The 26,144-nt window shown below is 63.0% G+C and overlaps 6 protein-coding genes across 7 annotated transcripts; 2 read left to right on the forward strand and 4 right to left on the reverse strand.

The window, feature by feature from the left end:
* Nucleotides 1–297: 297 nt before the first annotated feature.
* On the forward strand, nt 298–1,242 carry AVPI1 (arginine vasopressin induced 1). The gene is made up of 2 exons (XM_027648121.1): nt 298–969; nt 1,050–1,242. Exons 1-2 carry the CDS (start codon nt 686–688, stop codon nt 1,108–1,110), a joined length of 345 nt encoding a protein of 114 aa, XP_027503922.1. The 5' UTR covers nt 298–685; the 3' UTR covers nt 1,111–1,242.
* A 670-nt stretch (nt 1,243–1,912) lies between these two features.
* On the reverse strand, nt 1,913–9,251 carry PI4K2A (phosphatidylinositol 4-kinase type 2 alpha). Its single transcript, XM_027648119.1, has 9 exons — nt 8,814–9,251; nt 6,076–6,276; nt 5,718–5,849; nt 5,480–5,633; nt 4,834–4,895; nt 4,301–4,400; nt 3,913–4,046; nt 3,575–3,634; nt 1,913–3,447 (listed from the first exon to the last, which is right to left on the reverse strand). Exons 1-9 carry the CDS (start codon nt 9,204–9,206, stop codon nt 3,286–3,288), a joined length of 1,398 nt encoding a protein of 465 aa, XP_027503920.1. The 5' UTR covers nt 9,207–9,251; the 3' UTR covers nt 1,913–3,285.
* Nucleotides 9,252–9,679: 428 nt separating this feature from the next.
* MORN4 (MORN repeat containing 4) lies at nt 9,680–13,173 on the forward strand. The gene is made up of 5 exons (XM_027648120.1): nt 9,680–9,811; nt 11,268–11,365; nt 11,461–11,575; nt 11,657–11,766; nt 11,927–13,173. Exons 2-5 carry the CDS (start codon nt 11,299–11,301, stop codon nt 12,073–12,075), a joined length of 441 nt encoding a protein of 146 aa, XP_027503921.1. The 5' UTR covers nt 9,680–9,811; nt 11,268–11,298; the 3' UTR covers nt 12,076–13,173.
* Nucleotides 13,174–13,244: 71 nt separating this feature from the next.
* HOGA1 (4-hydroxy-2-oxoglutarate aldolase 1) lies at nt 13,245–16,280 on the reverse strand. Of its 2 annotated transcripts, none has more exons than XM_027648353.1 (7): nt 15,984–16,280; nt 15,213–15,341; nt 15,009–15,136; nt 14,762–14,896; nt 14,493–14,604; nt 14,190–14,323; nt 13,245–13,619 (listed from the first exon to the last, which is right to left on the reverse strand). In XM_027648353.1, exons 1-7 carry the CDS (start codon nt 16,210–16,212, stop codon nt 13,470–13,472), a joined length of 1,017 nt encoding a protein of 338 aa, XP_027504154.1. In that variant the 5' UTR covers nt 16,213–16,280; the 3' UTR covers nt 13,245–13,469. The 2 variants fall into 2 exon arrangements, with proteins under 2 accessions (XP_027504154.1, XP_027504155.1); XM_027648354.1 differs by having other exon boundaries at nt 14,493–14,589; nt 15,984–16,279.
* Nucleotides 16,281–17,037: 757 nt separating this feature from the next.
* On the reverse strand, nt 17,038–20,790 carry ANKRD2 (ankyrin repeat domain 2). Its single transcript, XM_027648278.1, is given in 10 exon segments — nt 17,038–17,227; nt 17,317–17,415; nt 17,668–17,766; nt 17,897–17,995; nt 18,220–18,318; nt 18,501–18,608; nt 18,779–18,940; nt 19,019–19,132; nt 19,522–19,650; nt 19,652–20,790. Coding segments are annotated over 10 exon segments (1,155 nt in total). The 5' UTR covers nt 19,793–20,790; the 3' UTR covers nt 17,038–17,122.
* A 129-nt stretch (nt 20,791–20,919) lies between these two features.
* Nucleotides 20,920–26,097, reverse strand: UBTD1 (ubiquitin domain containing 1). Its single transcript, XM_027648279.1, has 3 exons — nt 26,016–26,097; nt 21,945–22,172; nt 20,920–21,715 (listed from the first exon to the last, which is right to left on the reverse strand). The coding sequence occupies exons 1-3, from the start codon at nt 26,083–26,085 to the stop codon at nt 21,330–21,332; spliced, it is 684 nt and encodes a 227-aa protein (XP_027504080.1). The 5' UTR covers nt 26,086–26,097; the 3' UTR covers nt 20,920–21,329.
* Between the last annotated feature and the right edge of the window lie 47 nt (nt 26,098–26,144).

Here is a 26,144-nt window from a genome sequence, read left to right on the forward strand (position 1 = left end):
CCGCGGGAGGCGGTGACCGGTGCCGGCGGCGAGTCCCGGGGACAACGCACCGGGACGCCGCGCGGCGGCCGGCGGGGGGCGCGCTCAGGGGTTCCCCCCTACGTCACTCGGGATTCCCCTTGGAGTGACGCGCGCCGTGGCTCCGCCCAGGGGCGGGGGCTCGCCCGCTGCTCGTGACGTCACCCGCGCCACGTGGCCCCCTCCGACAGGCGGTGCGGCCGCGCCCCTCGGCGCCGATTGGCCCTGGCAGCTGGAGGGCGGGCGGGGATTGGCCGCGGGGCGGGCGCGAGGGTGAACGAGCGGCGCGCGGGGCAGTGGCGGGACCCCGGCGCGGTGGCGCGAAGCGAGTCCGGGGGCGCAGCGAGCGCCGGGCGGGCCCGCCACCGCCAGGTCTGTGCGAGGGGCCGTCGGGCGCGGGGCGGCGGCGGCGCGAAAGTGGGTCACGGCGGGGCCCAGCGCCCTAGGGCAGGGCGGGACCGGACTTGCGTGCGCCGGCTCAAGCCGGGGCGCCTCCCGCGTTCCTGGGCGGCCCCGCCCGCGCGGCTGGACTCCTGCCCAGCGCCCTTCCCCACCGCCCGCCCTTCCTCACCGGGCATCCGCGCAGGATCCCCGGGGAGGCGAGCCGGGCCGAGCGGCGAGAGCAAAGCCTGACATCGTGTCTTCGGTGCCTGCAGCGGCCGGGGCCATGGGCACGCCGGCCTCGGTGGCGAGCGACCCTCCGGGGCGGGCGGCGCCAACAGCCCGCGGCCGTAAGCGGGCCTCGGCCAACATCTTCCAGGGCGTGGGGCTGCTGGAGCTGCGGAGCCTGTTCCAGAGCGGCGGGGCCGAGCGGCCTGAGGAGCGTGCCCGCCTCGTCTGGCGGTATGCGGGCCAGCGGCGCATGGCGCGGGCCCTGCGGCGGCTCCGGCGGCGGCGAACGGCCCGGTCCGGCGGCGGGATGGCGGCGCTGCGGCGCTTCGGCCACCTGCGGTAGGTGTGGGCCGGGGCAGCGGGGAAACCGGGGGAAGCCCGGCCGGACCACGCCCCTAGCACAGGTTTCTTCCCTGTAGGATCGCGGAGAAGGAGCTGGAGAGAGACTGCGGGGCCGAGACAGGCTCGGGGTCCGTGTAGCAGCGCTGAGCGGCCGGGGCCGTGAAGGGCGGCTACTGGAGAGCGGGTGTCGGCACTGCCGGGCTCTCCGAGGACACTAAGTGTATTGGGCAGGGTGCAATGAATGGTTAATAAAGGGTGGATAGTGGTGGCTGGGAAGCTCTGGCTGTGTCCTGCCCATCCTGGCCTTCCCTCAGGGTGGCAGGACCGGGGTCCAGGCCACTGTACTGCACCCAGTGCAATGGGAACAGCCTCACAGGACGGGTCAGGTTGGAAGGGACCACAGTGGTCATCTGGTCCAACCTCCCTGCTTAAGTAGGGTCATCCTAGAGTACATTGCACAGGATTTCATCCAGACAGTTCTTGAATATCTCCAGTGGGGGATTCTCCACAGCCTCTAGGGGCAGTGTGCTCCAGTGCACGGTCATTCGCAGTGACTGCCCTGGCACAGTCGCAGGGACAGATGGAGAACAAGCTGCATGCTGCCCTGCAGGACAAGAACTGCTCGGAAGAGAAACAGAGATTCTCCAAGGAAAGATTTCTCTGCTGGAGAACCAGCTGGCCAAGCTCCCTCTCCAAGAGCCACTGGGCCTGGGAGAGGCTGGCACAGGACCTGCAGGCACAGGGTGCTGAGGGGCAGGCTGGGCAGCTGGCCCCCCTCAACACCCAGCATGAGCAGACCCTGTGGGAAAGAGTCTTCCCAGCAGCAACTCTGCAGTTTTGGGAGACCAATGCATCCCTGAGCAGGTATCCATGGATACCACCCAGGCCACCTTGTCCGAGGAGCCCCAACCTGCTCTAGGGTGCAGCAGAGACACAGATGTGGCCGGCTGAACGGCAGCTGTTATTCAGACAGTTGCATGGTTTAAATACATTACATACATTTCTACAGTGCATTAGAACAATACATTTTGGGTCAGTCAGATGCAGCTGGGCCTGGCCGGGGAGCTGGGGTCTCCACTGCTGCCCCCCTGTGCTTGCACAGCCAGTGCTGAGCACCCTACCCATTGCAGGAGACAGGGGAGCTGCTCTCCCCTCCCAGGCCCACAAAGCAGAGCCCCAACCTGCCATCATCCCCCTCACTCCCCAAGGATGGGCTAACAGGACAACAAGACCCAACACCAGTTTCCCCCAGCAGCAGGAGAAGCCACAGCTCAAGGCAAGCAAGTGCAGGCAGCAGCCCTGATACTGTTCCATACAACACAAGCTCAGCAGCTGCTGGGGAGAGGGGGGCTCCCTGCCTCCCCCACCCACAGCGAGCCTGCGAGATTGTCAGCTCCAAGGCAGCCAGGAGTCCATGCTGGTCCCCTAATGTGCCCACCCATGTGGCAGAAGAGCCCCTCCAGCCCTTCCCTGGCAGACCCCTGCCCCTCGAGGGGGTCCCTAGGCACAGACAAGGCTGGCACCATGCTGGCTGCACAGCAGCCAGGCAGCTTGCTGGGAGCAGGGGAAAAAGCCAAGCGAGAGCAGCTGTGGAAACCTGGCAGGAGAAATGGACTGGGGAAGCAGAGGGGGAGCCACCTGCTCTTCACAAGGATAATCCAGCACCTCTTTCCCCTTAGTGTCTAACTGCACCCAAGCCAGTCCCATGTGTTGTCCCTCTTATGTCCCCTCCTTGAGCCCCCAGCCAGAGAACAGCCATTCATTGTGGTCCCCGCTGCACCCGTGGGCAGCAGGAACTCCCCCTGAGGAAAGCAGTGTGCACAGGGTTGGAGCAGAGGAGGGACAGTGGAGTACACCACACCCTTAGGGAAAGGGAGGGGGTATCACCTTCTACAGGCCTTCCCAGCCCAGCAGCTGGCATGGTGGGAAAAAAAAGGGCCAGTGGCTGGTGTAAAGGGCTGGACGGATCCTGGCCTGGGCAAGCCTGTTCATCCCAGCCCCATGCAGGGGTGCTCAGAACCGCATGCAGGCCAAGGAAGGGAGGCAGGGGCAGGGTCCCAGCCACACCACAGTTCTCAGCGGATTCCCACACCTCCCCTGGCCTCTGCCCCAGGCAGGGCACCAAGCTCCAATGGAGCTGGGGAGGGACCATGCCCAACCTGCCTGGCTCCTCCAGTTCAGCTGCAGGTTCCTCCAGCTGCACCTGCTCGCTCTACCCTGAAGGTCAAGTCCCAGCCACAGAAGCCAGCAATGGCCCAGCTCCTCTTGCAGTGCTAGTCCAAGATGGCCAAGCCCTGTCTGTGGCTCCTGCAGCTACCACCATGAGAAGAAAGGCTTCCGGCTCTGGAAGCTCTGCGTGTAGGACTCACTGGCAGAGCGCTGGTGGGAACGCGCTGTTTCCACAATCACAGGCGGCATCTGAACCAGGTGCAGCGGGCTCTTCCCGTCTTTCAGCGCTTGTGTCAGGTTCAGGATCTGTATGGCACAACAGAGCAAAGCCTGAGCTGCCCTGCAGGTGCAACAGAGAGGATCCACTCCAGCACCCTTCCTGCCACACGGGCAGGACGAGACTCCACCTCTGCCTTCCCTGCACACAACTTACCTGGCCTCTCATGACAGCAATCTGCTTGTGAAACTGTCCTCTGTCAAAGCCAGGGTCTTTCTGCAAAAGAGAGAACACAGTGGGATCCATGCACTGCCTCATGCCATGCACAAGATGACTGCTCCTCAAGTAAGCCTCTCCCCCTGTCCCATGAGTTTCCTGCTTCTCCCCATGCTTAATCTTCAGCTCCTGGTAGAGTGAAAACCCTGCTGTGCCTCAGCCCGGAAACACTGTCAGGAGCTTGGCCACCATTCTTTCCCCTGCAGCCTTGGGAGCTCCCCAAAACCACCCCCACTTTCCTTCCTCCCATATCATCTTCACCCACTTCCCCAGCACACCTTGAAGAGCTCATACAGATCTTCCTCCAGGTCCTTGACAAAATTGGGGTCTGAGATCTTGGGAAGAATCAGGTCCTTGATCTCCTGTGAAAAGGGGATTTTGGCCTGGGGAAGCCATGCCCAGTAGAAGGGGTCTGTGGGAGGAAGCAGGAGACATGAGAACTCGGGAAGGCAAAGCACGGTGCCACATGCCCCTGGATCCCCTGCATCTGGGACCCAAGGTCCAGCATCAGCTTCCTACAGTCTCTGCTGAGAAAGAACTGCCCATGAACCCAGAGATTTGCAGAGGCACAGCCCTAGTCCTCTCCTCTACAGTCCTTAAGGAGGATGCCCAAGCATGGAGCTGTATGGCTTGCCACAGTGTCCTGGCACAGCCTAAGGGACTCACATGCTCTCCAGGAGTCTGGGTGTTTCAAGGGAAACGCCAAACCGTTGTCTATAGCAGCCAGCTTGATGATGGGCTCCTTCACCACCACCCAGTCGCTGTCCTGGAAGGAAGCAAAGCATGTCCTAAGGAGGCCCCCCCTAGCAGGAAGAGTCCCTCTCCCACTCCAGCCCCACTGCCAGGATCTTTGCCCTGGCTACCACAGAGGCACAGCAGCCTCTTGCCTTGTAGCATAGCCCCCTGCCCACAGGGAAACATTATCTGTTTCAGGTGGGAGGGGAACAAAGCTGCTTCTCCCCAAGGCCTCACTCCAAGGATTCACAGGTCCAGCAACACCAGTTTCCCCCACAGAGCATTCTCACAAAGTCCCACTAGGCCACAAACCACCAACACAAAGGGTAACAAAAGGCCCAGGAGACAAGATCAGGAGTCCACGCGCTTGGAACCCAGATGGGAAATTCCTGTCCAGCCTGACAAGCAGTCAGCTTCCAGAAGCGGAGTCCTCATGTACCCCCTGCCCAGGAGGAGCCACTCACCCGCACGCCTGCGCTGTCCAGGGGACAGTCATACTTGATGAGCCAGTTGTCATTGCCCCGATCTGCAGGGAGATAAAACCAGCTGCATCACCACCGGGCCCCCCTGCACCGTGCTGTGCAGAAGACTATTCCTCCTCTGACCCAGAAGTGAGACAGACACATTCTAGGCCCAGAGACCTTAAACTTGCTGTGGGCCTAGGAAGTCACATCAACCCTCACAAAGGCAGCCCTGGAGGTCCACGTATTCCCAGCTTGCAAAAGAAAGGTCAGCCTGCAAACCCCAGAGTGCAACCCCGACCCTTCCAGCCAGGCAGGAACTCAGGAACCCACTGTGAGATGGGATACAGAGGCACAGCCAAGTGTTGGATCTCTGGATGTCCCTGGAACCTCACAGCTGGTAAACTTTCAGCCAAGCACAGTGGTGGATCCAGATCTGCTAGAATGCAGGCCAGCAGCCAGAGCCCCCAGTGCTGGACGGCCGCAGCAGCTGCACTCTGCCCAGATGTCATCTGGCAGCAACTGAGTGGTGTTGAGAAGAATTTCAGGTGCTGGGAAAAGCCACCAAGACCCTGTCTCCATCCCCTTTCTCCAACATGATAGGACATGACAGAGCAGGCAGCATCCCACACCAGGCAGCTGACCCTACCTGTGTTCCTGATGATGTAGTCCAGCACCACCAGCCGCTCAAACTGCAGCAGCAGCTGCCGGTTGGTGTTCTCTGGGAGCGGCTCAGCCTCAAACCGCCGCAGCCAGTAGTCAGCATCCTTGTAGCCTTCCACAAAGAGCTGGAAGGAGCCCACCTGAGGCAAGGAGAGGCTGTGTCACGGAAGGCCACAGAGGGCAGGGAGGTGCCGGCAGGCAGGTGTGCAGGCTGGCAGCCCTACCTTGGGTGGCAGACCAATGCGGTTGAAGCGCTGGCCGACTTTCGGCACCTTCTCCAGAGCCAGCCTCTTTCCTCGGGACTTCACCCTGTCGATGGCACTGTAGTTAAAGGTCTCACTGGCCAGATACACCACCTGAGGGGACAGGAGCGCAGTCACAGGACTGCCTGATAAAACCAAGACACAGCATTTCTCACAGCTCTGCCCAGCACAAGCATCCACACAGCTAGAGCAGGAACAGTCCTGGTCTAGAGCTCTCAATCTATGAGGTCAGCAGTGCCACAAGACAAGACACAAGCAGAGCTGTGTGGAAGCACACAAAAGCCTTCCCAGAAAAAGATCCCAGCAGCTTTCCTCTCACCTTTGTGCGGGGAACAATGTTGAGTTCCAGTTTTTGGTCTACCAGGCTGGCACCCGCCTCCGACAGGTAGCCCTGGTTCAGGACCAGGCAGTCTCTCCCAAAGCAGCATGGGCAGCACAGCTTCTGCAGCCACTTGGTCCACTTGGGGTTCAGCTGCCCGTACGGCTCCTCATTCTTGGGCTTGAAGACGCCAATGATTTTCTGTGAGTGGGAGAGAGGAAGGCTGATTCCAGGCAGTTGGCAGAGGTGGGACACCTCCCCCAGCCCACAGTGGGGACATTCAGGAACAGGCCCAGAACAGCCCTTCACTGGGACCAATAACCAACCCCTGGGACCAGGCAAACCCTGCAGCTCCTAGGAGGGAGGCAAACTGGGGATGGCAGGGACTCCTGCCCAACCAGTGGCCCATCCCACAAAAGTAGGGTACTGCCCAAAGACCTTGTCCGAAAAAAACACCAGTGATGATGCAGTCCCCTGGTAAACACACCAGTCCCAGTCCAGTAACCTTTGGATGGCCAGAGAATGTACTGCTCATTATTGGTCATTACATCCACACAGAAAAGGAAGGGAATAGCAATTCCTGCCCTGGCTCCAAAGTCCATGGAACAGAGCTGATCCCCAACTGACCAGAGAAGGGACCAGCCCAGGCAGGGCTCTGTGCTGGGGGCCCAGCAGAGACAGCAGAAGGGCTGGCTCTCCCGGTCAGCTTTGTATGAAAGAGCACAGGTGGCTTCAAACTGGCAATCAGATGGTACCAGCAGCACACTCAGCCCCTCAATCCAGCCTCGCACACACTGATCCAACAGTGGAGGCAGCAGCACAGAGGGCACAGAAGCCTTGTGCTGGGCACTGCATCATCACCAAGCCAGGGTTGCAAAGCCACACAGATGAGACAAGGGCTGGGGCAGGAGAAAGGCCACCTGTCCCCAAAGGCCAGGGATCCCTGGGGGGCTGCCCAGCAGCTCCAGGCTGGCAGCCCCTGTTCCAGGGTGACTCAGCAGCACATGCCACAAGCCCTCCTCCCTAAGGCTGGTGCCAGTCATGGCCTGAGTGGGTGACACTTCCCCAAGCTGAGCTCTTGTCAGAATGTGGAAGTTAAATATGAGTTTCAGCACCTCAGCAGGGAACCCCAGTGCAATCCCAGTCTGTCAGGGGCCAAAAGCCAGCCTAGGGCAGGCAGAACCAAGGTTTTGTCCACCAGGAAGAGGGACAGGAAGGGTTTGAGGGAACAGGATCACTTGAGCCAGGATCACAGCCCAGATCACATGGTGGAACCACTTCCACTGGGCAGGCAGGCAGGCAATCCCCTTCACCAGCCCCACGTGAAGGCACACAACTGCCAACACGTCCTTGGATACGAGCCTGCAAAGAGGCTTGTCAGGAGCTCTGGCAGGACGGAGGCCTGTGTTCTATGGAGCCATTCCAGCAGAGCAAGGCCCAGCTAGGCAGGGACAGTAGGAAAGTGGTGGCCAGAGTTCTGGCAGCGCAGTGTTCCCTTCCAGACAGACCTGTGCCGAGAGCAGCACTGGCAGGGAAAACAGGTCTGCCTGGTGCCAGCAGCAGAGCAGAGGGAGCCCAGCCAGCACAGGAGCACAGTCAGCAGTGGGGTGACCACAACCCCCAGGGCTGGGCAGCACAGCCTGGCTGGGACAGCTCGGGCCCCAGAAGCCCCCAGGGAAGCAGACACAGAGGAAAGGTTTTCCCCCCAATATCCTCCCCCTGCTGCCCACAACATCCACACACTGCACTCTCTCCCATGCCAGTAGTGGGACATTTTTGGCAACCCTAGACAGAAACCAGTCACACACCAAATTTGCTGACAGCAAATTTGCTGACAGGAGGGCAGTCCAGGGGACCTGCCAGGTGACAAGGCCGGGATTACACAGACTTTGGCTCCTTGCACTTATGTTCCACCAGCCCTCCTTGAGCTCGGGTCTCCTACAGCCAGGCAGCCTCTGCCCTGCCACCCCCAGGCAGCTCATCCGGCCACCCACCACAGTGACTCCAGGTCTCATACTGGGCAACAGGAGGGAGCAGGAGGGAGCAAGGCAGTGTCAGGAGGAACTGTGTATTTCCCCAGAGACCGCCAGCTCAGCTGAGACCTGCCTGTCAAGCTCCCAGGAGCCAGGCTTCACCCAGGGCAGGAAAACTAGAGCACATCAGAGACTAGAGAGCCCAGTCCTGCTCCTCAGGAAGCATCCCAGCACACACGTGGCGAGGGAGTCACAGGAAGCAGCAGCAGCTCAAGTAATTGGTCTGGGCGCAGCAGGTCACAAGACAAGCCAGCCTGTGTTGCAACACATCCAGTCAGCAGCACAGAGATGGCTGCCCCACAGCTGACCAGGTCTGTGGGGGACCAGCTACATGCCAAGGACTTTGCCTCCACTATAGCAACAACACAGCCACAGAGGAGACATCTCAGTCCTCTCACAGGCCAAAACCAGCTCAGCTCACAGAGTCACAGGCCTAGAGCTGGAGTCACCATGGTTAGGAGATGCACAGATCTCGGAGAGAGTGTGACCTTTCCTCTGTGGGCACGAGAGCCCCAGAAGAGGCTGAATCAGCACTTGGACACACCCGCCCCCCATTCTGGCTGCTGGTCCCACTGCACTTCTCGCCGGGGAAGCTCAGACCCCCACGGTCGGTAACCCCCGGACCAGCACCATGAGTTCTCCCTGCAGCAAACCCCTCCGCAGCCCGCAGGCCCCGGGGGCCACGCGGGGCCGCGCCCGGCTTACCCCCTGCGGGTCCTTGACGAAGTAGCTGCCGCTGGAGCCCTGCGAGATGCGCTCGGGAAAGATGCCGCGCTCGCTGGCCAGCTCAGCCCGCCGCACCACCTCGGCGAACTCGGGATCCTCGGGGAAGTCGTTGCGCTCTCGCTGGGCCGCCGCCGCCGCTTGGGCTTGGGCCTGCGCCGCCGCCTGGGCCTGAGCCTGGGCCTGCGCCGCCGCCGGGCCCCGCGCCCCGCGCTCCAGCAGCGGCTGCCGCTCGCGGTCGCGACCGCCGGGGGAGCCGGGAGGGGAGGGTGGGAGGGGTGCGGCGGGCGGGAGGGCGCGCACAGCACCCCCCGGCAGCCCGTAGTCGGGACCCTGCGCCCGCTCCGGCGACACCAGCGGGCTCGTCTCGTCCATCGCGCCGCCCGCCCGGCCCCGCCGCGCTGCCGCTGCCGCTGCCGCTTCCGGTGCGTCACCGCGCCGCCGCGCCCCGTTGGCTGCCCTGCCCCCCGCCGCGCCACGCCCAGTTGAGCCGCTGCGACGGAAAGCGGGGCGGTGAGTGCGGCCGTGGTGCCGGTGGGACCAGCCCGGAGGCCCCTGCGCCTCTCACCACCCGTTCTGGGAGCCGTGCGGGGGTTCACCGCCCTCACGCCCCCGCTGTGGCGGCTGGCGCCAGTGCCCCACATAAAAATGGCCGCCCTGGAGCGGCAGAGACCACTGCTGCCCTTCACAAAGATGGCGGAGGCGGGGGGAGGAGGGGGGTGCTGCTCCTCAGCAGACACGCCCGGGTGGGGAGCGCCTTGCCCCACACAAAGATGGCGGAGAGCGAGGGTGTGCTGCGGAGTTGGCCAATTAGCAGCCGCGTTGCTAGCGGTTGCCGTGGAGACAGCCAACGGCGAGCGGGGATGGACCCTGGCGGCGTGGTACCGCCCGGCGGGGCGGGTGCTGGAAGGGGCGGTGGCGGCCACCGCCCCTTGGCGGGACCTGGTGGGGAGCGGTGCGGGCGGACAGCGCGGAGCCAGGTGAGCGCGGGCCGCAGGCCCCTGCGCCGCTCGCACCGCCCGCACCGCCCCCGGGCAGGCACCGGGCCCGCGACCATCGCCACGAGCGTCCCGCTGGTGGAGCGTGCGTGCATCGGCCATGGGTGCATGGACACTGCAGGGTGTGGGTGCATGAACACGGCGGCGTGCGGGTGCATCCCCCGTGGATGCATGGACACGGCAGGGTGCGGGTGCATGGACACGGCAGGGTGTGGGTGCATGGACACGACGGCGTGCGAGTGCATCCCCCGTGGGTGCATGGACACGACAGGATGTGGGTGCCTTCACCGTGGGCGCGGTCACGCCTCCGGGCACACTCCCGGCCTCAGGAGCTCCAAGTCGTGGAGCCGCCCGTCCCCTGTGAAGTGTCACAGGCCGTGCTGGCGGAGTTCGCAGCCCCCGGCAGCCCCCGCCCCTCCGCCTGGCACGGCTGGGTAGGCTGCGGGCTGCGAGCCGGCGATGAGCTCCCGGGTGCTGCCATCGGCAGAGAGCACTGTTCAGTCGCTGCTCGCCTCGCCTGGGGCCATTTCTCTGGACACAAAGCCTTGGCAAGTTCCTGCTGTGCTACTGGGTTCGCGTGGCTCAGCACGCACTGCTCGGCTGGTTCGCAGCAGAGTGTGAGCAGATACACTGTCTTTGCATGCGGGGAGTCCCTTCCCGTCACGGGCACTGCTTGAGCCGCACCGGCAGCTGCGGGAGAGGCAGCGCCCAGCCCGCCCGCGGGGCTGTCTCCATGCTGATGCCTTCTCTGTGTGCTGGGGAGGGCTGTGCTGCGTGGCAGCGGCTCTAGGGGAGTACAATTTCCGAGTGCTGCTTGCTGTCTGCAGGCAGGTTTGCAAGCTCTGAGTAGTGGAGCAAAGCCCTGAAGCCTCAGGGTCCTCTCTCTGCTGTCCTTTTTAGGAGGAGTGGCCTCCCATCCCTGGGAGTGAGTCAGGTTTGCCCATCCTTGATGCTGGAGCTGGAAACGCCACAAGCTCTCTGTTCCCTCCCCTGAAGAGCTGGCACCAAGCACTACCCAGCATCTCCTCTCCAAAATGCCTGTTTCTGCCTGGTACTGCCCAGGCCCCTGGCCTGAGCCTTCATGGTGCAGGACCCGTGGGATTCTGCCTGAGTGCCAGGCCAGAGACAGACAGCTCCTGCCACACTACTCTTCCTGCTGTTCACTCACATTTCACAGGGCTGTGACCCCCGTGGGCTCACATTGCCCTGAACCCTGCAGTGGGACGGGCAGCAACCCGAACCTGCCAGCTGGGGTTTCAGAGCCAGGGCAGGGTGGCTGTGCTCCTGGGGTCACCTCCTCATCTGCACCATACCACAGCAGAGCAATCCCCGGGACAGACAGGTGCCTCTCATCTCTGTGAGATTAAGGGATGCAGGGGCTCTGGGCAAGCTAGACTGCTCTCCCTGCCCAGCAGCTCTCTGTACCTCTTCCTGCCAGCTCTTACCCTGCTTTACCGGAGGCTGTTGCCATGACACTGACTAAAGGCTCCTTCACCTACTCCAGCGGGGAGGAGTACCGTGGCGAGTGGAAGGAAGGTGAGATGGGGCAGCAGCCCCCATATCCCTGCCTGGCTCCACATGGGGGTAGGTCCTGCCTCTGTCCAGCACTGCCCATTTCTGCCCTCACCTAGGTCGCAGGCACGGCATTGGGCAGCTGACGTTTTCCGACGGCACCGCCTACGTGGGGCACTTTGAGAACGGGCTGTTCCACGGCTGTGGAGTGCTCACCTTCTCTGACGGCTCCAGGTGGGCACTCCTACGTACACCTCCCCGGGCACACCCACTTGCTGTGGGGAGCTGCTGCCTCAGGAGCTCCTCCCCACTCAGATACGAGGGGGAGTTTGTGCAGGGCAAGTTCAATGGCGTTGGAGTCTTTACACGCTGCGACAACATGACCTTTGAGGGCGAGTTCAAAGGCGGGCGCGTATACGGCTTCGGTGAGTGCCTGGTTGGTGGCATGGTGCAGGCATCCACACAGCCCCTGCTCAGCACAGCCCCTTCCAGCATCTCCCAGTTTGTCCTTTCATCCCCTACCCCCATCCCCAGTGGGTGCTTCTCCCTGCCCCTTCACTCCCAGCCCTTCCCTCCTCTTCCCAGGTCTCCTGACTTTCCCTGACGGCTCTCACGGGGTGCCCCGCAATGAGGGCTTCTTTGAGAACAACAAGCTGCTGCGGCGGGAGAAATGCACAGCCATCATCCAGAGGGCCCAGGGTGCCTCCAAGTCTGCCCACAACCTGACAGCATGACGGTGCCCCAAATCCCCTTCTGCCAGAGCAGGGACCCCTCTACTTGGGCACTGGCTGGCCCTGCTGGCCCTGGAGCAGGGATGTGGCACTGCTGGGTGCCTCCTTGCCCTTTGTCCCCACCAAGCATCCTCCTGCCAAACCCCTGCTGCTGGAGGGGATGGGACCCTCCGCTCTCCACTCAAGTGCCCCGGGGCAGCCATGGTGCCTTCTCTTTCTGGCTGTAACCCTGGCACCTGCTGGAGCAGCAGGAGGGCAGGGTGGTTGGAGCTTGGCCCCTCTGTCTCCCAGAAAGACTGTGGACCACTAGAGCTGCAAACCTGCTGCAGAGGATGGAGCAGTGGGACAGGGGCTGGTCCCTGACCCCACTGCCAGGGTGCCTTGGCTGGGAGCTGCTGGCTGGACAATGTGCCCCCAGAGGGGCAGCTCCTGGCTCGCTTTGCTGCCCTGGTCTGGAGGTAGGATGGGTACCCTGGGCACGCTGTGGTCTGTACCCTCAGTTCTGGGTGATTGGCCATCCCCCTGCATGCCCTGGGTAGGGTGGCATGGTGTCCCGGAAGAACCCAGCCTGCTCTTGAGGCCAGCCGATGGGCTGTATTCCCCTTATCCCTGTGCTAATTTGCCTCACCCACTGCCTTGGCGACAGCAGCAGCAGCATCCCCACCAAGGGGGACGGGGAGATGCCCAGCCTGGCTCATATCTGCTGCATGCTGGTGGAGGGTGGGAGCAAGGAGCAGGGTCAGCAGGAGCCTGGTATGAGGGTCACAAGCAGGGCTGAGTGGGGTGGCAGGACTGGAGCAGGGCGCCTGGGCAGGGTGGAAGGGTATAGAGGCATGGTGAAGGGGCAGGCAGGGGGAACGCAGCTCCTCATTTTACCCTCCACATGCATCCTTCATCTCTCTGCTGCATGCTCACCTTCAACCCTGGTGTGGTCCGGCTGGCTGTGGCACAGGGGCCCTGGAAGTCCTCACTGCCTGGTGCGGGGCCGCAGGGCCATACCCTCCCTGCCGGTCTCTGCCCACACCGGTCCCGTGCCTTGCCGTGACCCTGCCTTGTGCTGCTGCCTGCACAGGCCTCAGCTGAGTAAACCATGTTGCCAAACGCCTGTGCCATGTCCTTTTTGCCGGGAGCAGGGACAGGGCAGGGGGCTTGTCCAGGCAGGACTGCAGACACAGAGGGAGGACAGCCATTTTATTCATGGCACAAGGATCCACCCCTTCCCAGGTGAGGACAGTAGGCCCCTGGGGGCTGGCAGGGATGCAGGCTGGTGAGGGGTTGCCCCCTTTACCCACTCTGCCCAGCGCAGCCATGTCCCAGTGTCCCCACCATGTCCCCAGTTCCGGGGGTCCCTGACTCCTGTGCCTTCCCAGTGTGGGAAGGGGAAGATGGGGCACCTCTTACAACCAGCCATTGGTGCTGAAGGTGTTCCTCAGCTCTTCAACCTGGGCAGGGCTCAGTGGGGCCAGGGGTGCACGGCAGGGACCACCGTAGTAGCCAAACCACTCCATGGCCTTCTTCAGCCCTGGAACTCCGAACCGGCGGGTGACCTGTGGGAGGGAGGACACAGGAGCTTGCTCCCATGGGCCAGCATGCTTTGTGGGCTCTGCTTTGCAGCCCCTGCTCCTTGCTCACCATCACTCCTGCCCTCCACATGTGGGACTGCAAGGCTGGGCAGGGTGTGAGGTGACCGCAGCACCCCATGAACTGCCCACCGTGGGATGGGGGTGCAGAGCACAGCTCCACCAGGGAGCAGCCCTGTGGCACAGTGGGCTCATTGCAGCAGGGACAGGCCACTCCACAGTGGGCTGGGGGGCCTGGGAAGGAGCAGTTCTTCCCCCTATTGTTGCCTATAAACAGCCAGCAAGGCTCTCAGAGTGGGTCAGGCAGGTGCCCACTGCCAGTGGACATGCAGTTCCTTAACATGGCAGGGCTGGCATTTCCCACCCTGTCACCTCCAGCCCGGCTCAGCTCACTGGCCAGGTGCTGTGCCATCCTGTCACCCTGAACCACTGCTCCACCCCCTGCAGCCCCAGGGACTTCCATCTTTTGCCTCCCCTTGGCTCTGCCATGGCCTGGCACCCCTTCCCCTCAGCATCCCAGCGGTGCTGTCTGCTCACTGCTGTGTTGGGCTCAATGAGACGGTGCTGCAGGTCACGGGCCTCCTGCCACTGGCCCTTACGGCACAGGCGGTCCAACTGGCACAAGGGGGCCCCCAGGATGTTGGCGAGGGCACAGACACCCCCAGATGCACCTAGAGACACCAGGGCACACTGGCAGCCAGCGTGGCATGCTGTGCCCAGCCAGCACCTCCCAGGCATCACCACCCCTTACCTGCCTCCCCCTGCCCACATGCCAGTCTCTGCCAGTGTCCCCAGGGCACCACCCTGTGCCCCCAGCCAAGGAGGGGCAGCTGCACCTACCCACAGCGTAGCTTGCCAGCAGGAAGCCAGCCGATCCTGCCAGCACCTGGAAATCCTCCTGCCTTGTCTTGTGGACCATCAGCCCCATGCGGGTGATCTGGGGAGAGACACGCTGTGCCCTGGAGCAGGCATCACCTGGTCCCCCTCACCACATGGTTCCTGCCAGCAGCGCTGGGGTCTGGGGAAGGGCTGCAAGTCCCAGCTCCCTCTTTCCAGCTTGGGGCCAGGTTTGGTGGCAGCCAGCCCTAGGAAAGCCCTGCTCCACTCACATCCCCACCGCTGTCCTTGATCCCAATGATGTTGGGGTGCTGAGCCAGGGTGATGACAGCCTCCATGGGCAGGTCCAGGCCGGTGTTGGCAGGGACACTGTAGAGCACCACGGGGATGGGGGATGCATCACCGACCTGCAGGCAGCCAGACAGAGCTCAGCAGCTTGGGTGGGTTGGAGACACGTTGAACATGCTCCCCATGCTGCTGCCCCAGCTGAGTCTGCCACAGGCCCTGGACATGGCTCACCTCCGTGTAGTGATGGACCAGGGCAGCACTGGTCATGGCCCCCCGGTAATAGCAGGGTGTCACAACCAGCGCCACATCAGCCCCCGCCTCTGCCATGCTGACAGTCATCTCAATGGTGGCCTGGGTGGCTGGGGATGAGGCAGAGGGGTGAGGGGTGCTCCGGAGGGGACGCATGCCCCTGGCACTGCCCACACAGGCACTCACATTCACAGCCTGAGCCGGCCAGCAGCAGGCGGTCCCTGGGCAGAGCCCGGCGCACGCTGCTCACCACCTCCAGCCGCTCACGGGGTGCCAGGTAGGGATACTCCCCGTTGGAGCCCAGCACCACCAGTCCTGGAACACAAGTGTGGGGAGAGCAGGGCTTGGGCACATGGGCAGGGTGCCAGGACTTCCAGGTACCCCCATCACTCTCACTCCCTTCTTTGCTGCTGGCACCCAATCAAGGCTCTCTGCAGCCCACAGTATGCCCTCTTCCACCTACATCCCTGCAGCCCCAGACCCTCTGGTCAGAAGAGAGGAGACCCCAGGGCACATCCCTGCAACCCTCAGCCTCTTCTGCAGCCCCTGTCCTATCATCCATCCACCCTGGACAATCAACAGATACATATCCCATGAATGTGTGTGTGTGCGCACAGGAGTGCAAGCACACCCACAGGGCACAGGGTAGATGCAAGCCTGCAGCTACAGCTACATGTGGAGGATGTGTGCAAGCCTGCACATGTGTGGAGTGTGCATGCAAGCACACGTTGGCATGCGATGGGGGTGTGCGAGGACACACACATGTGCCTGGGCACGTGCCATGCAAAGGGCCCCAGATGGGTCACCCGAGGAGTTGCCAGCTCTGGAACAAAGTCCGGCTGGAGGCTGAGCACCCTTGGGAAGCTGGCAGGCTGCCCGCACACTGCCACACAGCCTCTATGGTGGGCAGGGATCCGACAGGAGCCTGCACAGAGAGGGAGCGCAGGCAACGCTTACCTCGGAAGGGGATGCTGGCGTAGCGGGACAGGTTCCCCTCCAGCTGGGCATAGTCCACCTCCTGTGTGGGTGAGAAGGGGGTGGCGAGGGGTGGGAAGATGCCCCTGAGGTCAAGTGAGGGCTCTGGTCCCTGGGGAGTGCTGAGCCCCCGGCACTGCCTGGGGGGTGTCCAGTGTAGAGCTGCCAGGGTGGGCCAGAGAGACGAGGCAAGGCGGGTGCTGAATGCCATGGTGGTCTGGGTGCTGCCGCTGGCTGTGCTGCCTGCCCCACTGAGGGTTGTTAATGTTTGACAGGGCACGTGAGAGACCCGCAACCCTGCTGGGCAGATGACATGGGGGGTGGTACCAGGTGAGCTCAGGATGCTCTTCCCCACGCCAGGAGCTGGCTGCAGGAGCTCAGCAACCATCCAGGTGAGCCCCAGCCACTCCAGCTGTGTTTTCCTTTCTGTTTGCCAGCCCTGGCAGCCATCCCTCTGCCTACTACAGGGCTGGACTGCAGGACCAGGGAGGGACCAGGCATTGCAGGCAGTCCAGGGGCTGTGGGCAGGGATCACCTGCCTCAACTGTTAGTGTAGGGTCTCCTGTAAACAGGTGAGTGGGAGCATTTCTGTGTTGGGAGTAGTGAGCACTGCACTGAGCAGAAAGGTCCCAGCCTGCAAAGGGGTCATGTGTCCCCAGGAATGGCTCCAGTGGGGAAGGCAGGAGGACAAGCAGCCATCCAGCCCCACAGAGTGGCTGCCCAGCAAGGGTACAATTGCTGCTCTCTGGCATGGTCCCAGCTGCCAGCACCACGTGGACTTGAGTTGAGCTGCCCTCCATGAATTTTTCCTCCCTGAGCTTGCCCAGGTGGTACTTCTGTGAGCAACCAGGGTGTCCTGCAGCAAGGATTCCTGCCCTTGAACCACTTGTGTCCTGGCATCATGATGTCACCAACACTTGAGTTCCTGTGATAGGAGGCAGGGCTCATCATGCTGCTAGATAACCTGCTCCTGGGATAACCCAGCTTCCCCAGGCCCATCAACACCAGCCCAGCCCCACAGCACTCTGGAGTTGAATGCTGCTCTTTGATGACACTTTTATTGACACAGACAAGTCTCATCCCTGGAGCCAAGCCTGATCCTTGGTCCTTTCCTGGTGCCATCATGCAGGGACCTCCATCTCCCCCTGTGGCTGCTCCTTGGTCTCCAGTGCCTGGCGCGTGTCCAGTTGCCACTGCTGCACCAGGTCTGTCGGGGTCTTGCCAGCCTGCAAGAGCAAGCAGAGAGAAGCTGGGGCTGGGGTGGTGCAACATGGTGGGTCAGCAAATGGCCTTGGTGCTAGCCCCCCATGCTCACCTCGTTCTTGGCCATCATGTCAGCCCCATGCAGGATCAGCTTTTTGATGATTTTGTAGCGACTGAGCCGTGTAGCATCATGCAGCGCAGTGTCTCCTTCCTGTGAGAGACACAGCCTCACTGGGGATTGTGGTCCAGGGACAGGGATCCCCTGATTGTCCCCAGCTCCCAGCACACCCACCTCTGCATGAGGACAAGGAGAACAGTGCTTGTCCCAGCCCTGGCTGTGGCTGCCACCACCCTGGGGCAGGGATGTGTGTGCCCAGATGTGCCCCACTGTGGGTGCTAGGAGCCTTTGGAGGGGTCAACCAAGGGAGGGGGATCAGTGTTGTCCAGGAGTGCCAGCACTTACCCTGTCTGGGGCATTGATATCCACCCCACAGTGGATGAGGTGCTCCACGATGTCAAGGTGTCCGGTCCGGGTGGCCACATGGAGGGGTGTGCTGAGCAGCTTGAGAGGGGAGGTGGACATCAAGGGGGGGATCATCACCCACTCCTGCTAACTCAGCACAGGGCCAGCCCAGTCGCCCAGGGTATGGCCCTGCCCCCAACCCTGTGACCCTGAGCTCTGCCCTGCTCACCTTGTCCTTCACGTTGAGGTCTGCCCCACGGTCCTGCAGCAGCTTGACAGCATCCAGGTGCCCACCCCGGCAGGCCCAGTGCATGGCAGTGCAGTCCAGCTGAGCACACGGGAGTATGTTATGGCAGGGGACACCCCCACCCCGTGTCCATCCCCCACTCCAGCTGGTCCCTGTGCCCAAGCTGAACTTGCAGCTGAACCTCTGTGGCAAGGACAGAGCTGCCCCATTGCCCCATTGCAGGGACCTCAATCCTACTGTAGTTCCTACTGCACCATGCCCAGAAGCTCAGACATCATGGAGCTGGGCTCAGGATGCAGCCTCACCCGGTCCCTGAAGTCAACTGTGGCCCCACTGTCCAGCAGCTTCTGCAGGATATCCATGTGTCCCTCCAGCGAGGAGCGGTGCAGGGCTGTGCGGTGGAACTGGGGAACAAAGTGCCACATTGGTGGACAGATCCATCCTCCCCTCGCCCAGTTCGGTTGTACCTCTAGCCCTGTCCCAGGCGTCCCAGCCCCTGCCCACGGGCATGCCGGGGCATGGTTGTGGGACATGGTGCCAGGGCACCTCCAGGCAGAGGGCACACAGTGCTTGTCGGGGATGCTACCTCATCACACGTGTCAGCGGGGCCACCATCTGCCAGGAACTTCTCAATGACATGCATCTTGCCCTGAACGGCAGCTCGCAGGAAGGTCTCTGGCTCCACAGGACCCACCTGGCAGTGGGACAGGCTCAGGGCTGGGGCATCACAGGGGTGCAGGAGAGGAGACAACGTCGGGCATCCCTGCCCTGCTTCCCCAGGGAGGTCCCTGACTGGCAGGGTGACCTGGGAGTGGCCCGTGGGTGCTCCAGCCCCCTCCCACAGCCTGGGACCCACTGACGTACAATCTCCAGGGGTTCAGGTGGCTGGGGGGGCTCGGGGGTGGCCGCCCGCTCTGCCCGGCGCTGCCGACGCTGCTTGCGGAGTTCAATGAGTCGTTGGATGCTCCCCACATCGATGATCTCTCGCCGCAGATCCACTGAACTCTTCCGCACCCTCTCCTGGCCCTAGTGAGGACATGCAGTGCCCCGTTTGACTTCTCTGTGCCCAGCTACCTCTAGCCCCCCGCACCCCAACACCCTCACCTTGATGGCCTCGAGGCCCCGGTTCCTGGGGCCATGGCGTTTCTCCTCCTCCAGCTCAGGTGTGTTCATCCGCTCCACAGCTGGCGGCTCCCATGCACCATTCCCTTTGGGTCTCTGCACAGGCAGAGGGGGCTGCGTGGTCCCAGCTGGGCACAGAGCAGCCCCACTGCCTCCATTCCTAGACTGCCGGTGCATGTGGCTCTGGACACAGCTCCCAGCTCACCGCTGAGCTCTACAGGCTGCCTGACAACCCTTGGGTTTGCACTTGCCCACCCATCCTACTTGGCAAGCTGGGCACCTGCCCACTGCTCAGCTCTGCTCCATGGGCAATAGCTGCCAAGTTGGGAACCTGATTTCCCTGAGAGCCCTTGGCTACCTCACTCCATCCCCCAGGATGGCAAGGTCGGTGCCAGCCTCTTCACATCCGAGTCCCTAAGGATGGATGCCGCGCAATGGGGGTCCCTGCCACAGCCCAGGCAGGTCCCCCTGTGGTATAGACCCACCTTCTCCTCTTCCTCCTCCTCTGCCAGCTTCTGCTCGATGAGCTCCTTGGCCCGTTCCACATCCAGCTCCATGTCTGCCCACAGCACACAGTCCCGTGCAGGATGTATCCTTTTCTCCTTGCCACCACAGGCAGGGAGTGCCTGGTCCTGGCTCCCGGTGCTGCCGGCAGCTCCACTGGCTGTGGGGCTTTATGCTGCCGGCCCCTCCGTTCCACAGCCCAAGGGCACCAACAGCTGTGGCTGCTCCACATGACTGGGGCAGCTTTGCCATGAGCTCACCCTCCTGCTTTCTGGTGGCCCTGACTCACCTTTCCAGCCCCGCTCTTAAAGAGACCCATTGCCACCCCACAGGTTGCCCAGGACTCCCGTGTTTGTAATAGGGAGCTGGGGTACACAGAACTCACGGCAGCCAGTCAAGAGGGGCTCAGCAGAGCAGGGACATGATCCGGGGTCATCCCATAGGCACAATGCCTGTGCAACCCATTCTGGGCATCCAAGAAGCTCCCCATGGTTCCCTTTACCCCATCTCTGTGCAACCAGATGCTGCAGCAGCTACCAGCGTTGCCCAAGGCTTCCTGGCACCTGGGACTGGGGGGGCTACCCACTCCCACAGGAGGCAGTGGTCCTCTCAAGCCTCTCAGCCAGCAGCAGGCAGCATGGGATGCCAGAAGTCATGGCCCCTCTGTGCTGCTTTAGAGGATGACCTCAGGTGTGGAACATTCCAAGCAGCCCTGCCACGGGTCTCTGTGGCTGTCCGGCCTCCTCCACTGCACATGGCAGTCTGGTAGCAGGACTGGCCTCACATGGAGCTAACAGGCAGAGCTGGCAGCTATTCCCGGCAGCAGGAACATTGTTCAACCCTTCTGAGCGCTCTCCCTTTGTAAGATGAGGCCAGCACTGCCCTGTGCCAGAACAGTTAATGCTCTGGGCACTATCCCCCAACACAGGACCCGGGGGAGGGACAGATGGCAACACGTCACTGTCACCCTCCTGAGCAGTCCCCAGGGCCACCCTCAGGTGACAAAGGCACTATTTTTAAAAGGACAGGCCATGAAGGTGGTCCTGGGATTTTCCCCCTCCATGGACTGTCCCACCTCGCCCCAGGGCAGATGCAGGCTTAAACCTCCAGAGAGGAAGCATTGGGAAAGGGAGGTGGTCATCCCACACTGAGAAGCAGCCAGGATGACAGTGGGAGGATGTGCTGGGGAAGGGTCCAGGCAGGCAAAGGGCTGGAGCTGGCAGGACAGGATCAGAGCAGCACTAGGCAGCAGAGCTGGGGTGTCCAGGCTACCCTTGGCCACCCTATGCTTATCCTGACATGAGAGCAGATATAGGATGGGCATGGGGACCTCTGGCACTGTGGGTGACAGCCCCCTCCAGCCTGTTCCTGAGGCCAGAGAAAGGATGAAAAGGCTTTATTGATAAATACAGACTATGTACAAAGGGGAGACATCTCCACCCAGCCCAGCATCCCACAGGTCTCCAGGCCAGGGGGAGCCAGAGCCCAGTGGGTCACAGCCTCTCCCCATCGGCACAGCCTGGCAGAGGAGTCCCAGCCCCAGAAACATTTGGTCTCGAACCTCCTGCAGAAAACACGGCGCCTGCCCGTGTCCCCAGGCAAGAGGGGCCACTGCGGTGACAGAGCCCCATGCAAACCTTCCTGGCGGGTCCCCCTGGTAGGGGGCAGCCTCAGGGGGGAGCAGGGGCTGCTCCACCTCCAGCAGGGCTGGAACACAGCGTGGAGCATCCCCAGAGGTGCCACTGTCCCCCAGCCCCTTCCCCTATCCCCTCAACCAGTGGGGGGTGGCTCAGTTCCTGGGTGGCAGGGGTTGGTTGACGATCACTTGCACAACAAAATCCTTCTGGATCTTGGTCTCCTGCAGTCGTGTGCGGTCAGTGAGCAGCTTGCCTGAGAAAAACCAGCGCTGCCAGGCCAGGTCAATGCCCTCCTGTGCCTGCAGTTGCTTCTTCAGCTGCCCGATGGTGTCGCCCATGCTGGCGCTGAGCCGCAGGTCCTTGCCGGTGGAGAGCCGTACCTTGAGGGTGAACTCCCGCCGGGTATTGGGCAGGGGCTCAGCCGGCTCCACGGCCTCCTCCTCACTCCGTTCCAGGATCAGGTTGACGGGAGGTGCCAGGCAGTAGACAGGCAGCTGGTACCGGTTGCCCAGCTCATCATAGCACTCCGTCAGGGACCCTGGGGACAGTAGGATGATATGCTGAGGGAGGTCATCCCCATGGACCACCCAAATAGGGACAGGGCCACCCCAGGCAGTGTGGCGAAGGCTGCCTTGGCCTCCTTGGCTGGGCTGAGCCATGTGGATGGCAGTTGTGTGTCCCTCTCCACTCCGGCCTAGGATCCTCGCGTGCCCAGATATGAGTCACTCAGCACCCACCCCACCCACACCCCCAAGGCTGACACTCACCGTGGGGCAGGGTGATGCTGGCTCCATCGAGGATAGCCTGGGCCAGGCTGTGGTCATTGGCTTCCACAGCATAGGCAGCTGCCTTCAGGGCATCCCAGATCTCCTTGCGGCCCTCAAAGGCGGGTGCCGTGTCCCAAAACTCGTCCCGCTTGCTGCGCAGCTGCCCATCTGTCATGGGGTAATCGCTCTTCCACTTGGGACACTCCTTCTTCAGGGGCTCATTGCGGCCTGGGGAGGGAGGGGATACTCAGCCGAGGGACAGGGCTCTCCCTTGGGCCCTGAGCCACCCATTTCCCCATATCCACAGATAACTGGGGACCCCTCACACCCCAGTGAGGGTCTGAGGGATCACCCTGCCTGGTGAAGGACAGTCCCCACTGCAGCTGGGCAAACTGGGCTAGAGCTAGCCCTGCCCAAGATCTCACTGGCCCCATAGAAGTTGCTCCCACAAGTGACACCCTTTGCCCTCAGGGGACCAGTTGCTGCCCCATGAGGTGGCCACAGGGCCTCAGGGCCCTTTGAGGCAGAGCAGTATTTATAGCTTGGGGAATTAGCCAGGAAATAAGCTGGTCAGTTGGAATGAGAAGGGGATTATGGAGGCTGAGCTGCAGTAGAGGGGGGTCAGGACTTCACCGTCTCCTCTGCCCACCCTGGGATGACAGGGACCAGCTGCAGGCAAGACAGCAGGCACACAGTGTCCAGGGCATCAGGGGGGCAGAGGGCATGGAAGGTGGAGGGCTGCCAGCCCACAGCTGCCCCAGCAATGGGCTGAACTGAGCTGGTTCCCCACAAAACAGCCCCCAACCATGTTCCCAGAGACCCTCAGCAGCCAGCACTGCTCAGGGATCTGGGCCACCCCCATGCCAGTCCAACACCACCATGCCCTTCCTTCACTGGGCTGTGGCCCCGTGGGAACAGCCCTGTCCCATTGGCCCCACGGCTGGGCCGGATGCATGGTGCAGGAAGGAGCTGTTGTCACTCCCAGCTGAGCTGGGGACAAAGAGTGACAACAGCTCCTTCCTGTCACCCCTCTCCCTGGGGCCAGGCAGCACCCGTCCTGCATGGACAGGGCACAGGGAAAGTGAGGCTCCAGTCAGGCAGGAAGGATACCTGTGCCCATACAGTGACCTGCCAGGCAAGGTGATGCCACACACCACAGCCACAGGGGACAGCCACCACTGCCAGCTGTGGGTTGAGCCATGTTCCCCAGGCAACTGTTCTGGGGCAAGTGTGTGGTGACACAAGGAACTACATGACCTTTTTTTTTTTGTACCAGCTCTGTCCCACCCCACCCAAGACCACTGGAGCCAGCATAGCATCTTCTTCCCGGTGAGAACCCAGCCCAGAGCTGGACACACATGTGGCATTCACTCCAGAGATCCTCAAGGGGCACAGGAGCTCAGCTACCCCAGGGCTGGGCACTGAGCATCCCTGGCAGGCAGCATCCTGCCCGCATCCCTGGAGCAGCAAGGGCAGCCAGCAGCAGCCAGTGCTGCCGATTCAGCAGTCACGGTGCTGGGCCAGAGGGATTTGCAGCACCACAGGACAGAGCAAGGTCAGAGGCGGCACCTGCCCCAGGAGGGCAGTGGAGAAGTGGCCACAGCCAGCCTGGAGGACATGTCCAGGACCATGTCCCCACTCTGCTGTGGCCACCTGGCTGGGGCACGTGTCCTCACAGCCAGGATTCCCAACCAGTACCATTCCCTCAGCTCTGCTCACAGTAAAGGAAAGAGGCTGGCCCAGGGGAGGCAGCAGGATCGGAACCATGGGGTTCAGCCATGGCAGGGAGCAGGGACAGGCTGTGGCTGCCTCGTGTGGACAGGCATGCCCAGCAGCCTTGCCCAGGTAGGCAGGGGCTTAAGCCTTGTCTATTTATTGCTGCCACCCAGTCGGGCCCCACACCTTCTAATCACCTCCTGCTGCTCTATTCCTGGCCCCTTGTGCAACCCTCCACAGCAGCACCACCAGACAGGTCCGTCCGCTCGCTGTGCCCGGACTCGAGCCAACAGGATCTGGCTGGCAGCCTGCCTGCCTCCTGCCCTGTGCCTGCAGCACCCTACCCGCAGCTTGGCCCCCCATGGTGCTCTGGTGTGCAGATCCCCAAGCAGGAGGCTGTGCCCCAGAGGCTCCCCAGCCCTGGGGCTTGCTCCCTGCCCAGCAGGAGTCCCAGGCAGCCCCAGCCAACAGGTCCTGGAGGAGGCCCTGGAGAACATGCCAGCCAGATGGCACACAACACTGCTTCCAGCAGTGCTGGCTGGTCCCTTCCTGGGCCAGGTAGGTCTGGGATGCTGCACGCCACCAGCATTCCCTGTTCCTGCTGTGGTAAGCTGGCTACCCCAGGGACAACACTGTCACCTGCTGCAGGGAGCCCTCACAGGACCCTTTCGCGGGGGGTCACGGCAAGCCCCAGCCAGGGCAGGAGCCAGCCAGGCAGATGCGCTGCTTAGCAGCGCCCCTCTGGCAGCAGAGGTGGGCAGGCAGAGGCTCCCTGCCCACCCGTGGCAGATCCTTGAGTACTGGGACCTGCTGGCCCAGAGCAATGTCCCTGTACTGCAGGTGAGAGTAGCTGTAGCCTTGCTTCATCCTCCACCACCTGCTGAGCAGCTCCCATGGGCTGGTAGCACCATGAAAGCAATAGTGGGATCCAGCCTGGGCATCAAGGACAGCCCTGCTCTCCTAGGAAGGGACACACTGCAAGAACATAGCAGCAGCTGCCAGGGGTACCAGGAGGGGACTGTGATCCATCCCAGAAAAGCCTGACAGGGGGCAAGAAGTGGGGATGGAGACACGGGCTCTGCAGTCAGTTGTTGCCTGCAACAGGAGGGGAGCGCACAGATCCAGATGTTGGGATTTGACCCCACCCCCTGCCACAGCAGCCTTATGAGGCAATGCCCCCACATCCCCCCTGAGCTGAGGGAACAGTTGGTCAAGGACCTCAGGCCCCACTGACACCCACAAGAGGGCACCTGCACCTTTGGGGGCAAAGTGTGCCAGGGTGGGAAGGCTGCAGCTCCATGGGGGGGGCCATCACCCCAACCCACACCAGTTGTACATCCCCGGGGCAGGCTGGCACATCTGGAGCCCCGTGCGATGGGGGCGGCTGCCCACGGGCACAGCCGGGCCCGGCACCCACGGCACCCTGCACGTGCTGCCGGAGCAGCGGGCACCGTCCCACGGGAAAACGCCCTTCCCTCCCGCATCTCAGCTGCGGGCGAGGGCCGGGGCGCCCCGTCCCGGGCACACGCTTCCTGCCCCTCCTCTCCCGCCGCCCACCACCGCTCTGCCATAAACACGGTAATTACCGGCTGCGACGGCACCGGCCGGGGAGGCGGTGAGGGGAAGGCGTGATTCATCCCGCCGGCCCACGGCCCCTCCGCCGAAAGTCAGCCCTGCCTGTCAGTCCCCGCGGCCTCCGGGACCCCCCAGGACTGCATCACGGGGAAACGCCTCATAGCACCTGGGTATCCGGCTCCGGTAACTCCGGGGGGCCGCGGGGCTGCACCAGTGCCCCCGCACCGCCGCTGCTCTCCGGATCGGCGCAGCCGCTCCCTGCCAGTCCCGCACCTCTCGAAGCTCCGGGACAGCCGGGACGGGGTCGCGACCGCCGGCAGCAGCCTAGTGTAGGGGCAGCACGGATCCTGGGCAGGCAGGACCGCGCCGTGCCAAGGGACCCTGCCGAGCCCAAACCGGGGACACCAGCCAGCCCGCAGCCCCCCCGGGACACCACCTCACCGGGAGGAGCCGGGAACTGCAAGGGCTGGGCTGGACGCGCCGCGCACCCCAGCTCTGACCCCGCAAAGCCTCCGGGACGGGAGCCGCGGTGCCTGCCCGCTCCCGGGGCCGCGCATCGCACTGGGACCCCCGCTGTCCGGGGACCCCCGAAGGCACAGAGAGGCTCCCGGGTTCGGGCGCGGGGGGAGCTGTCCCGTTGCGGACTGCGCCCCTCCGGTGCCCACGCTCGCTCCCCCCCGCGCCCGCCACCCCCAGGGGCACACGGGACAGCCCCCCCCCCCCCCCCCCCACCGGTGTCCGCGACCGCGGGGGTGCCCGGGCGGGACGGCCCCCGCTCACCTGCTCGCTTGCGGGTGTTGCCGCCGCCCGCGGGCCGCTCCCGGCGCTGCCGCCCCACGCAGCCGCCCATGGCGGGGCCAAGCGGCGGCGCTCGGCATCGGGGCCGCGCCGGCTCCGCGCTGCGCCCGC

This window comes from Corapipo altera, unplaced genomic scaffold (assembly GCF_003945725.1).
Source record: "Corapipo altera isolate COAL_440 unplaced genomic scaffold, ASM394572v1 56, whole genome shotgun sequence".
Lineage (NCBI taxonomy): Eukaryota > Metazoa > Chordata > Aves > Passeriformes > Pipridae > Corapipo > Corapipo altera.